The sequence below is a fragment of the Oncorhynchus masou genome, chromosome 10 (assembly GCF_036934945.1).
Source record: "Oncorhynchus masou masou isolate Uvic2021 chromosome 10, UVic_Omas_1.1, whole genome shotgun sequence".
In the NCBI taxonomy this organism is placed as follows: domain Eukaryota; kingdom Metazoa; phylum Chordata; class Actinopteri; order Salmoniformes; family Salmonidae; genus Oncorhynchus; species Oncorhynchus masou.
The window spans coordinates 3501269-3513847 of NC_088221.1; the positions used below are offsets into that span (position 1 = coordinate 3501269).

The following is a 12579-nucleotide window of genomic DNA, read 5'->3' on the forward strand; positions in this document are numbered from 1 at the left end:
CGAACAGAAGGTTCCTAGGACAAGCTCGCGGCGACGGAGTGTGAGCGAGTGCTTGCTTTACCTGCCTCTCAATTCCCCAGACAGTCAACCCGACAACACGCCCCTCAGGGAGAATCCCATCGGGGTCGGTGGAGACCTCAGAAGAACTGAAGAGACGAGATAAAGCATCAGGTTTGGTGTTTTTTGAGCCCGGACGATAAGAAATAACAAACTCGAAACGAGCGAAAAACAGAGCCCAACGAGCCTGACGCGCATTAAGTCGTTTGGCTGAACGGATGTACTCAAGGTTCCTATGGTCAGTCCAAACGACAAAAGGAACGGTCGCCCCCTCCAACCACTGTCGCCATTCGCCTAGGGCTAAGCGGATGGCGAGCAGTTCGCGATTACCAACATCATAGTTACGTTCTGACGGCGATAAGCGATGAGAGAAAAACGCGCAAGGATGGACCTTGCCGTCAGAGAGAGAGCGCTGAGAAAGAATGGCTCCCACGCCCACCTCTGACGCGTCAACCTCAACAACAAACTGTCTAGAGATGTCAGGTGTAACAAGAATAGGTGCGGATGTAAAACGATTCTTAAGAAGATCAAAAGCTCCCTGGGCGGAAACGGACCACTTAAAGCACGTCTTAACAGAAGTAAGGGCTGTGAGAGGAGCTGCCACCTGACCGAAATTACGGATGAAACGACGGTAGAAATTAGCGAAGCCCAGAAAGCGCTGCAGCTCGACGCGTGACTTAGGAACGGGCCAATCAATGACAGCCTGGACCTTAGCGGGATCCATCTTAATGCCCTCAGCGGAAATAACGGAACCGAGAAAAGGGACAGAGGCGGCATGAAAAGTGCACTTCTCAGCCTTCACATAAAGACAGTTCTCCAAAAGGCGCTGGAGGACGCGTCGCACGTGCTGAACATGAATCGAGAGAGACGGTGAAAAAATCAGGATATCGTCCATGTAAACGAAAACAAAAATGTTCAGCATGTCTCTCAGGACGTCGTTAACTAGTGCCTGAAAGACAGCTGGAGCGTTAACGAGGCCGAAAGGAAGAACCCGGTATTCAAAGTGCCCTAACGGAGTGTTAAACGCCGTCTTCCACTCGTCCCCCTCCCTGATGCGCACGAGATGGTAGGCGTTACGAAGGTCCAATTTGGTGAAAAACCTGGCTCCCTGCAGGATCTCGAAGGCTGAAGACATAAGAGGAAGCGGATAACGATTCTTAACTGTTATGTCATTCAGCCCTCGATAATCCACGCATGGGCGCAGGGACCCGTCCTTCTTCTGAACAAAAAAAAAACCCCGCTCCGGCGGGGAGGAGGAGGAGACTATGGTACCGGCGTCGAGCGAAACCGACAAATAATCCTCGAGAGCCTTACGTTCGGGAGCCGACAGAGAGTATAATCTACCCCGGGGGAGTAGTTCCCGGAAGGAGATCAATACTACAGTCATACGACCGGTGTGGAGGGAGAGAAGTGGCCTTGGAACGACTGAACACCGTGCGCAGATCGTGATACTCCTCCGGCACCCCTGTCAAATCGCCAGGCTCCTCCTGTGAAGAAGAGACAGAGGAAACAGGAGGGATGCAGACATTAAACAGGTTACATGACAAGAAACATTCCAGGATAGGATAGTATTACTAGACCAATTAATAGAAGGGTTATGGCGCACTAGCCAGGGATGACCCAAAACAACAGGTGTAAAAGGTGAACGAAAAATTAAAAAAGAAATGGTTTCGCTATGATTACCAGAGACAGTGAGGGTTAAAGGCAGCGTCTCACGCTGAATCTTGGGGAGAGAACTACCATCTAAAGCGAACAAGGCCCTGGGCTCCCTAACTGTCTGAGAGGAATGTCATGCTCCCGAGCCCAGGTCTCATCCATAAAACAGCCCTCCGCCCCAGAGTCTATCAAGGCACTGCAGGAAGCAGATGAACCGGGCCAGCGGAGATGGACCGGAAAGGTAGTGCGTGATCCAGAAGGAGAGGCCTGAGTAGTTGCGCTCACCAGTAGCCCTCCTCTTACTGATGAGCTCTGGCTTTTACTGGACATGAGGTGACAAAATGACCAGCGGAGCCGCAGTAGAGACAGAGGCGATTGGTGATTCTCCGTTCCCTCTCCTTGGCCGAGATGCGAATACCCCCAGCTGCATAGGCTCAGCATCCGAGCCGGCGGAGGAGGGTGGCAGTGATGCGGCAGGTGGCAGTGATGTGGAGAGGGGAGCAACGGAGAACGTGAGCTCCTTTCCACGAGCTCGGCGACGAAGATCAAACCGTCGCTCTATGCGAATAGCGAGAGCTATTAAGGAGTCCAGACTGGAAGGAACCTCCCGGGAGAGGATCTCATCCTTAACCTCGACGTGGAGACCCTCCAGAAAACGAGCGAGCAAAGCCGGCTCGTTCCAGTCACTAGAGGCAGCGAGAGTGCGAAACTCAATAGAATAATCCGTTATGGATCTATTCCCCTGACATAGGGAAGACAGGGCCCTGGAAGCCTCCTCGCCAAAAACAGAACGGTCAAAAACCCGTATCATCTCCTCCTTAAAGTCCTGATACTGGTTAATACACTCAGCCCTCGCCTCCCAGACTGCCGTGCCCCACTCACGCGCCCGTCCGGTAAGGAGAGAAATGACGTAGGCGATGCGGGCTGCGCTCCTGGAGTAAGTGTTGGGCTGGAGAGAGAACACCACATCACACTGAGTGAGGAATGAGCGGCACTCAGTGGGCTCCCCAGAGTAACACGGCGGGTTGTTGATCCTGGGCTCCGGAGACTCGGAAACCCTGGAAGTGGGCGGTGGATCGAGGTGGAGTTGGTGAACCTGTCTTGTGAGGTCGGAGACTTGACGGCCAGGGTCTCAACGGCATGTTGAGCAGCAGACAATTCCTCCTCGTGTCTGCCTAGCATCGCTCCCTGGATCTCGACGGCGGAGTGAAAAGGGTCCGGAGCCGCTGGGTCCATTCTTGGTCTGATTCTTCTGTTATGAACTTGAGTGAAGACCCAAAAGCGGTTTTAACAGAAAACAGAGTTCTTTAATGAAAATACAGGAATGGCATAAATCCTCTTCCAACGTTGTCAGCGGAACAAAAAGAACGTTAGTATAGTGCAGGATGCTCCTGCCAGGCAGACTCCGACAGGACAGGACAAGGTGGAAGCAAACGAGACGACAGCTTGCTTCTGGCATCAAAAAACACAAACAAGAATCAGACACTGAAAGTAGCAGGAACAGAGAGAGAAATAGAGACCTAATCAGAGGGGGAAGAGAGAACATGTGGGGAAGAGTGAAAGAGCTAGTTAGGGCAGATGTAGAACAGCTGAGGAATGAGAGACAGAGAAGGTAACCTAAAAAGACCAGCAGAGAGAGAGAGTGAAGAGAAAGGACAGGAACAGACATAACAAGACATGACAGAATCAAGCCGGTAGGTCATGTATGTCCATTAATCCATTCCTCCATCCTTCCTCCAACCCACTCATCCATTTATTTTTCTGTGCATCCTATTGTGTCTCATCTAGCCAGTGGTCACCAACTGGTCGATCTTCAAGGCATTCCTAGTCGATCACCAAACATTTCTGTAAAAAAGCCAAAAGCTTGCACTTCTTTCTTTGCTAGGCGATAGGTGCACTTGATTCAGATGCCTTGCGCACCATCAAAGTGTCCCCATTTTGAAACATTTAATTTGTCTGAGAAGACAAACTCCATCTACCTGATGGACCGGGAGATCTGTGGCTAAATCAAGTGTGCCTGTTGCACTGGCCAATCGGATAGCCCAAATCACCGTGCCTACAGCTTCCTCGACCCTGGCCACAGCAAAGTGAACCTACCTGAGATTTCATAACTTTTAAAACCATGACCAGAGAGAGACTGTTATAGAATACACAAAGAGCTGCTGTTTTTATGAGCCAGTTCATGTCTAAGTTTATTCAGCACTGTCAACAATGTTTTTAATCAACACTATTACAAAATATAAAACACTCTTTTCCCCACTCGCGCTGCAATGACCTTGCATTATTATTAGCAGCTCGTCATGTTTATTTTAATATCGAGGAATATTTCACTTTCTTTGGTAATAGGAACAACATGAATTTGTGCATGGGGCAGATGCAACTCGAGTTTCGCCGTAGAAGACGATGTCTCTGGTCAGTCTCACCGGAGGAAAGGAAGGAGAGAGCAGGGACCGTGAGAGACGGTGTCTCTGGTCAGTCTCACCGGAGGAAAGGAAGGAGAGAGCAGGGACCGTGAGAGGCGGTGTCTCTGGTCAGTCTCACCGGAGGAAAGGAAGGAGAGAGCAGGGACCATGAGAGACGGACCCTCTGCTGCTATCTCTCTCCCTCTGCTGAGACTAATGCCGTGTTGAAAACAACTAGGTTCTCAGTAAAAAACGAGATCCGACTGGGAAAAATAGTTTTGAACGGTCATCCAACTCGGAATTCTCAGTCGGAAACTCTGGCATCTTTCTAGAGCTCTGACTTTCCGACCTGAAGATCACCGACGTCCTGATTTCACAGTTTTTTTAGCTCCCAGCACCATGACTATCAGATGCAGGTTCCATAAGTCCAGTAAAATACAAAATCAAATTATTAGCAAATTATATACATTTATGCTCAGTTGTGCCTCGCAAGTGCTAAACCAACTGATCTATTTTGTTATCAAAGCTGGTGTTTTGAAATATAATATGGTCTAAGAAGAAAATTTACGGGCTAGGCCAACTGCACAAATCTCATTCCTAAATAACTGTTTTTATTAGGTTAAAGTAATTCTGAGCGGTAGATCTCGGCTTGCTTTTTGACTGTGAAAGTGATCTTGACTCAGAAAAGGTTGGTGACCACTGGGTCTACACAGTATGCAGTGAGTGTGCGTGTGTGTCGCGCGGTGGACATGGATGGCAGCTACAGTATATCAGTTACCTGTAGAGTGGGTACATGCATGACCCTGGTGAAAGGAGACTCAAACATCATGGAGATACAGGAGCAGATGGTCACTACGATCACTGGGTCTACACAGTATGCAGTGAGTGTGTGTGTGTGTCGCGCGGTGGACATGGATGGCAGCTACAGTATATCAGTTACCTGTAGAGTGGGTACATGCATGACCCTGGTGAAAGGAGACTCAAACATCATGGAGATACAGGAGCAGATGGTCACTACGATCACTGGGTCTACACAGTATGCAGTGAGTGCGTGTGTGTGTCGCGCGGTGGACATGGATGGCAGCTACAGTATATCAGTTACCTGTAGAGTGGGTACATGCATGACCCTGGTGAAAGGAGACTCAAACATCATGGAGATACAGGAGCAGATGGTCACTACGATCATCACCCAGTCCAGATAGGTGACCAGCCCCAGGAGATCACTGAGGAATAAAGAACACATACAGGCACACAACACACACACAGGCATAAGCACACACTAGTTTAGTAAGGAACACACACATGCAGATCCTTAGTAGACCCATCACTGCAGTGTGAGTTGTAAGTGGGCCACTTTGTTTCAGTTCTGATGAAATATGACTTATATAAAACCTCACACACAGACTCCATAATGAGTGGGATCATCTAAGGACTGTGATGGAGTGTGCATGCCTGAGTGTGTGTGTTCGCGTTGTTGCACATATGCATAGCTTGTGTTATGTGTCTGTATGCTAATGCGTGCATTGCGTTTGCTTGTGCTCGTGCATGTATCCAACCGCACTGCAGCCCTACAGCACTATCCCAGCTCGATCTATATGAAAGTCCCCTGGCACCCAGATAGAAATGAATTTATCTCTTTGTTTGATAATCAGAGCTGGAAGTCTGGGAACCTGGGCAGAACTCCAATCAGTTTATACAATGTTAAAAACCTATTTCACAACTTTTTAGTTTTTGCAATCTTCATCCCTCATAAGAGATTGGTATTGTTTTTAGATAAATAACAAGACAGAATAAGAGAAACAAGCCGATTATGCAATATGTACCCATCAACAATGGGAGTAGAAGACTTACTAAAGCTGGTGGTATTTGGAGTTCACCGCTCCTGTTATCGGATCTGTTTTGGATCTGGACAAATGGACAAACAAATAGACATGAAAACAGATTATATTTTCTTTTGATAGCATGTGTTGCTAAAACAGTTTGGGTAGCACTTTACATTGCAGCACAGAATAAATGGGTATTAGCAAAGCAATAGAGTGCCTTGAGCTATAGTAAATATGAATGTTTTTCATTGTTAGAGCCTTGTTCTTGAACACTTCTGCCTTGGTTGGTGCGCACCACTCCTTTTTCAATTTTTTGCTGACATGCAAGTCCCCCTAAGTGCTAAACTTATTACAACTCATCCGAAGACATTGTGCCGGTTTAACATGCTATTGCAATCATTGCCTGTGATTGGCTTGCCCTTAGATGTTAGACACCATATGAGTCTACAGCAATGCATGTATATATGAATGGACAAAGCCATCGATCACATGACACCATTCATTCCTATGTACAGACTCAATAGTTTCCCAAGTTTCAAGTGTTATTGTCACGTGCACAAGTACGGTGAAATGCCTTTTTTGCAAGCTCTTTCCCAACAATGCAGTAATCAATATCAGTAGTATTACAAAATAATGTAAAGTAGAACAAAAACGTACAATAAATATACATAAAAAGAACACAACCCTGTATATAGTAAGTAAACTATATACTGGGACAATGCCAAGACCATATCTACAGGGACACTGGAGTGGTAGATATGTCATTTTAATGGCGTCAGACCAAGGCTCTGTGTCTGTCCTCATGCTCCTAGACCTTAGTGGCGCTTTTATATCATTGATTACCACATTCTTTTGGAGATACTGGATACCCTAATTGGTCTATGCAGACAAGTTCTTGACTAGTTTAGATCCTATCTGTCAGAAAGATATCAGTTCGTCTCCGTGGATGTTTTGTCCTCTGACAAAATAATCGTACGTTTCGGTGTTCCTAAAGGTTCCGTTCTAGGACCACTATTGTTTTCACTATATACAGTGCATTCAGAAAGTATTCACACCCCTTAACTTTTTCCACATTTTGTTGTGTTACAGCATGCATTTATAATGGTTTAAATTAAGATTATGTGTTACTAGCCTACACACAATACCCCATAATGTCAAAGTGGAAGTATGTTTTTTTTTTATGTTGACAAATTAAATAAAAATGAAAAGCTGAAATGTCTTGAGTCAGTAAGTATTCAATCTCTTCGTTATGGTTCGATGCGATACGATGCACTAACACATCCATTTTCCATTTCTAATAAAAAATCTGCTGCTGATGAGGTGGGCCTCTCTGATCTGTCTGAGCTGACTTCTGTGTTTGTGTGTGTTAGATCAATAGAGGGTTATAGACAGCCAGGGCTTTCCCACGCAGTCAAATAGCCTCTGGGCTGCTGGGCAGATCTGTAGGGTGTGAGAGAACACAGAGGGCAGGGGAAACCTCACACTCAGCATCTTACTGTAACAATGTATGCCTATGGTGTATATACTGTGTGTGTATATGCTGTGTATGTGTGTGTGTGTATAAACTGTGTGTGTGTATGTATGTACTGTGTGTGTGCGTGTGTATGTACTGTGTGTGTGTTTGCACTGTGTGTGTACTGTGTGCGTGATGTATGTATGTAAGTCTATGGTGTGTATACTATGTAGGCACCTGATCTGAGCCATAAGGGATACTAGGTATCTACCACCCCACTACTACTATCAGATTAGGGAGGGCAATGTAGTCACCCACAAATTAACTTGTCATTTTTGCAGATTAAGTGCTTGAGCGAGTAGTCTATCAATATTTATTTTTTACAAATTAGCTATGACATATTCAATTAATATGTAGCACAACTTTGAATTTCACCCCGATCTCAAAACCATTTGGACATTTTTAGTGAGCTTATTTTCTCTTCCTGCTTTGGCCATGCAGTGCGCCTCGCAAAAGTGATTCCTTATTATGAAATGAACTTTACCCTGTATGTCAAAAAATGACCATATACACTGATTGTTTAAAGCAAAACTACCATAACTATTGCTGATGGTGAACCTGAACAATTAAACAAGTATAGTTTTCAACAGTGCATAGATACTAATAACCCAGCAAATGACATTGTCACTCAACTGTCACTCAACTAATAAAGCCTAATATTGCGCAAGCCATTTTAGCATTTGAACAGGCCGCCTACCTCGCACTCTTCAGAGCGGAGCTGGGCAAAGTGTACGGTTTGACTAGGCTACTGGTATTCCCTAGGTGTGTTTGGCATGTATTTTCAGAAGGTAGAAAGAAAGAGCCCAAAACATTTCTTATTTGCGATACGCATCGTTTGAAACAATTTTCTGACCGATGCATGCTACATTTGGATCTGTTTTGGGGTCCGCGGACCGATGCAGTCGTATCTTAAACATTTGAATCAGGGACCGTATCAGTGAATCGTTACATCCCTAGCGACTAGGCATCAGGATTATGATAAACAGAGTTGCAGTAGCGCATATGATGATTGTATGTGTGTGGGTGTGCGTGTGTATTGCCAGTATGAATGTGTCTGCGTTTTATGTGTGTGTGAGCAAATTAATTGTGTGTGTGTGTGTGTGGTGTGTGTGTGTGTGTGTGTGTGTGTGTGTGTGTGTGTGTGTGTGTGTGTGTGTGTGTGTGTGTGTGTGTAGTTCTGTGAGTGTGAATAGTTAGTGCAAAAATAAACCATGAAATAAAAGGGTCAATGCAGATAGTCAATTGAATAGATAATCCATTAATAGAGCATTGAAGCCAAAGGAAGTCGGTTAAGATGGCGTCTCATGGAGACATAACACAGTTTAAGCTACTCCAGGAACCCTCTTATTAACTCTTAGTAACTCAAGTTGAAGTCTGACCAGTAACTCAAGTTGAAGTCCGACCAGGGTACCGGAGGCTGCCATTAGCATCTCAATTATCCTTATAACTCTTTCTGTGTGCGATTGAAAAATAGTCAGTTCAAGGACCATCTGGTGTAATAGAAACAATTATTGGCACCATGATTGTCTTGTAAATTTGTTTTATTTATACAATGATTGACCACAGAGATGGCCATTTTTCTATTCAGTATAACAGGGGATCCTGTTTTCTGAAAATAATGCCTGCAGTACCGTGGTCTGCCTTGAACTTCCGTGGCTTCATTGAGAGGGGGCAGTCGTTCTCCTCTGGTCTACAGCCTCAGAGCAAGTAATCGTCTTAACTTACGCATTGAAGCGTGCCCGCACTACAGTCCTACAGAAGTTTCTGAAGCGGTGCTCTCTCCCCACAATGAAGAGAGGTTTGTCAAAGTAAGGATGGTTCTCCCTCAGTTCCTCTTCCTGGACCTTGCTGCTCACACACACGCACAAACAAAGTTACACACACACCACACACACACACACACACACACACACACACACACACACACACACACACACACACACACACACACACACACACACACACACACACACAAAATGTAAACAGATACAATGATAACAACACATAGGTAATACAGGAAAAGAAGACATGATCATTTCATTCTGTCCATAAAATGCAGGGTAATTTGTCAAACAAATAATGAAGCAAACTTCAAAGGTTCAAGGGTGGAGCAAAGGACGTAAGTTGCTAAGAGTGGGAAGATATGAAACGGTTGCTGAGAGTGGGAAGATATGAAACGGTTGCTAAAAGTGGGAAGATATGAAACGGTTGCTAAGAGTGGGAAGATATGAAAGGGTTGTAGATTGATGATTGACTGTAAATTGGTGAGTGGCCTGTTCTGTGTTTCTTTACTGGGCACAACACCCTGTGTGTGCGTGTGTGTGTCTGTATGTGTGTGTGTGTGTGTGAGAGAGAGTTGTGTGTGTGTGCATGTGCGGGTGTGTGTATACCGCTTCATCTCGGCCTGCTCCTTCTTCTCCTGGATCATCTTGATCTCACTATCTTCTCGCTGGGCGTTACGATAACGCACTGTACTGGAATGCTACAAGGGAGAGGAAAGAAGGGTCAGGGTGTGTGTGAGTGTGTGACATTTTGCTATGTCTAGGGGTCCTAGCCTGACTACCTGCTCCATAACCTGATATAACTGTGTGTATGAGGCGTGAAAGTAAGAGTGAGTGGACCGGTGTTGAATGCATGTCCTAGGGTGGTAGTGTACTTACCTGGTGCCAGTGCGATCTCTGCTCTGACTCTCGCTAGTCGGCCAGCCAAAGCAGCATGCAATGTTCATGGTGACAAAATAATAATATGTACAAAAAGAAACAAAAATGCATGCCATGACAAAAGGTAAGATGCCAATCACCCACACCACACCCACGTACGTACACAAAGTAATTATTAGTGATGGGCACCAATATGGAACATGATATCAGTTTGCATTAATAACATTGCAGACAACTTCTTGCTGATTGGGGCATGTGTGAATGTTCTGGTGGCCTAACCTACCCAACAATTTGAAGCCCATTGATGGCCAATCAGCAGGCAACTAAATATGCCTGCAGGAAAAGTAATGTATGTTCTTTTACAGAATAGTGCAGGTAAACAGCAAGTACACCGATATCACTGATCAAGTCTTACTGGCGCTCGCCAAGCATCTGGCCTTGGGCTGTTGCCCACGAGGGATGGGATGTGGAAATGTAAGTGTCCTGTTCAACTAAGCATTAAATACCTCCATTATTAACACTGTGTGTGTGTGTGTGTGTTTCTCACATCTTGTGTGAGTGTCTCCAGGGACTTTCCTCTGCTGATCCTCTGACTAGTGGAGCCATGTCTCAGAGACCTGGAGAGAGCACAGGGTCAAAGGTTAAGACATAGCTTTGAAATATACCATTGGTGTGAGATTGTGTGTGTGTATATGTGCATGGTGTACATGCTTGTCTGCTTTTGCATGCACATCAGTGTGCGTGTGTGTGTGTGTGTGTGCCCGTGCGTGAGTACACATGCTTGTGTGTGTACCTGCGTTCTTGGCGTATATGGTGTTGGACACTGAGGATGGAGCGCTCTTTCAGTGGTTGGCCCTCAAAGGATCCACTAAGCATACGCTGTCTGGTACAAGCCCTGAAACACACAGAACAGGAGACACATTCACAGCACAGTGCAAATACACACAACATAGTCAAAATAGAACAAAAATAGATAGTGATGGGGCCTCGAAGTTAAAGAGAATGGATGGTAAGAGGAGGGTTGCCGGTTTGAATCCCTGAACTGACAGGGAGAAATCTGCAGGGAGTGAGCTGGCACCTGGAGAGTTAACAACGTCAATATCACATATACTTCATACTGCCATTGTGCCCTTGAACATGGCACTTAAACGCTAAAAGCTCCAGGGGCAGTCCCAGCCTGTGATGTGTGTTGTGTGTCAGGTTGGGTACTTTGACAGCAAAACATGAAGAATATCCATGCAACTACACCTCTCTTCCTCCCCTTAGCAGTCATACAGGCTATTCATCCAAAGCAGGCCCTATTCACATTATCAATCTATATTAGTTACTCTGGTGATTAGGACATCCTGTTTATGTGAGGTAATTGCAGAGTCATGTTCCAGAACCCAGCTAATGACTAACTGGACTTCAGTAGTGTGTGTGTCTGTGTGTTGCTTGTGAGTGTGTGAGAAGGAGCGTGTGATTGAGAAAGATAGAGAGAGAGAGGGTGGGCGGGCCAGACGATACATGTGATGACTTCAGATGTAGTGTCTGTTTGGCAGCTTAGGAGAAAGAGAGGAAGGAATACACTCACACACATTAGTCTGGCTAATCTACCGCCGTGCCAGATGTTTAATCCTCCAATTACTAGATCACACAGGTGAATCTGTCAGGAGGGTGTGTGTGTCTGTGTGTGCGCGCGTGTGTGTGTGCCCGTGCGTGAGTACATGTGCTTGTGTATGTACAAGACCTGCATTCTTGGCGTATATGGTGTTGGACACTGGGGATGGAGCGCTTTCAGTAGTTGGCCCTCAAAGTATCCACTCAGCATACGCTGTTTGGTACAAGCCATGTGTGTAGATGTTTGTGAAGGTAATGCATGCCAGAGACATAATGGCAATGCTCTGCTGTGTTCCCTTTGACTCAGAATTGTATTTGTAATATCAGCGGCTAAATCAGGCTTTTTAATTTGTGGGTCAGAAGTACTACACGATTATACGATTTCTCTATAATGGCAATTGATACAGAAAACCAGTGGAAATACACAAAAACTATTTCTAACACTTTCTTTAAAGGTTGCATACATTAAGCAATTATTATCAGCATAGATTAAGCATTCACAGCATATTCATGAAGGTGTAATTACCATTGATAAATACCTTTAAAGGAATATCTCAATCAACAAATTTCCATGAAGGTTGAATGTTGAGAAAAATGTGTTGTTTCACAGGAATTTAAGTTCTAAAAATAGTCTGTCTCGGAAATCAGGCACTTCCAAAATGAAACATTGGTTCACAAACATATTGTTCTCATATATTAATGTTATTAAACATTGAAAATCATAGAAATGTGCCATTTTGAGGGCAGTAACTCACACATTTAACATTTAGGTTGTTATTACGAAGTATTTAGTGATGTTCTATGATTTCATGTCTATTGACTGTGGTGGAGGCTCCTCAGAGGAGGAAGGGAGAACAATCCTACTCAGT

At 45.1% G+C, this 12579-nt stretch overlaps 1 protein-coding gene across 1 annotated transcript in view; it reads right to left on the reverse strand.

Moving 5' to 3' along the window:
• The window catches only part of nalcn (sodium leak channel, non-selective), a 271182-nt gene that overhangs the window by 44044 nt on the left and 214559 nt on the right, over positions 1 to 12579 (reverse strand). Inside the window, exons 21-26 of the mRNA XM_064975662.1 lie at positions 10905 to 11006; positions 10659 to 10728; positions 9842 to 9933; positions 9177 to 9299; positions 5967 to 6020; positions 5218 to 5338 (exon numbers count right to left, since the gene is read on the reverse strand). Of these exons, the coding sequence (XP_064831734.1) occupies positions 5218 to 5338; positions 5967 to 6020; positions 9177 to 9299; positions 9842 to 9933; positions 10659 to 10728; positions 10905 to 11006 (562 nt within the window). The remainder of the gene's footprint in view (positions 1 to 5217; positions 5339 to 5966; positions 6021 to 9176; positions 9300 to 9841; positions 9934 to 10658; positions 10729 to 10904; positions 11007 to 12579) is intronic.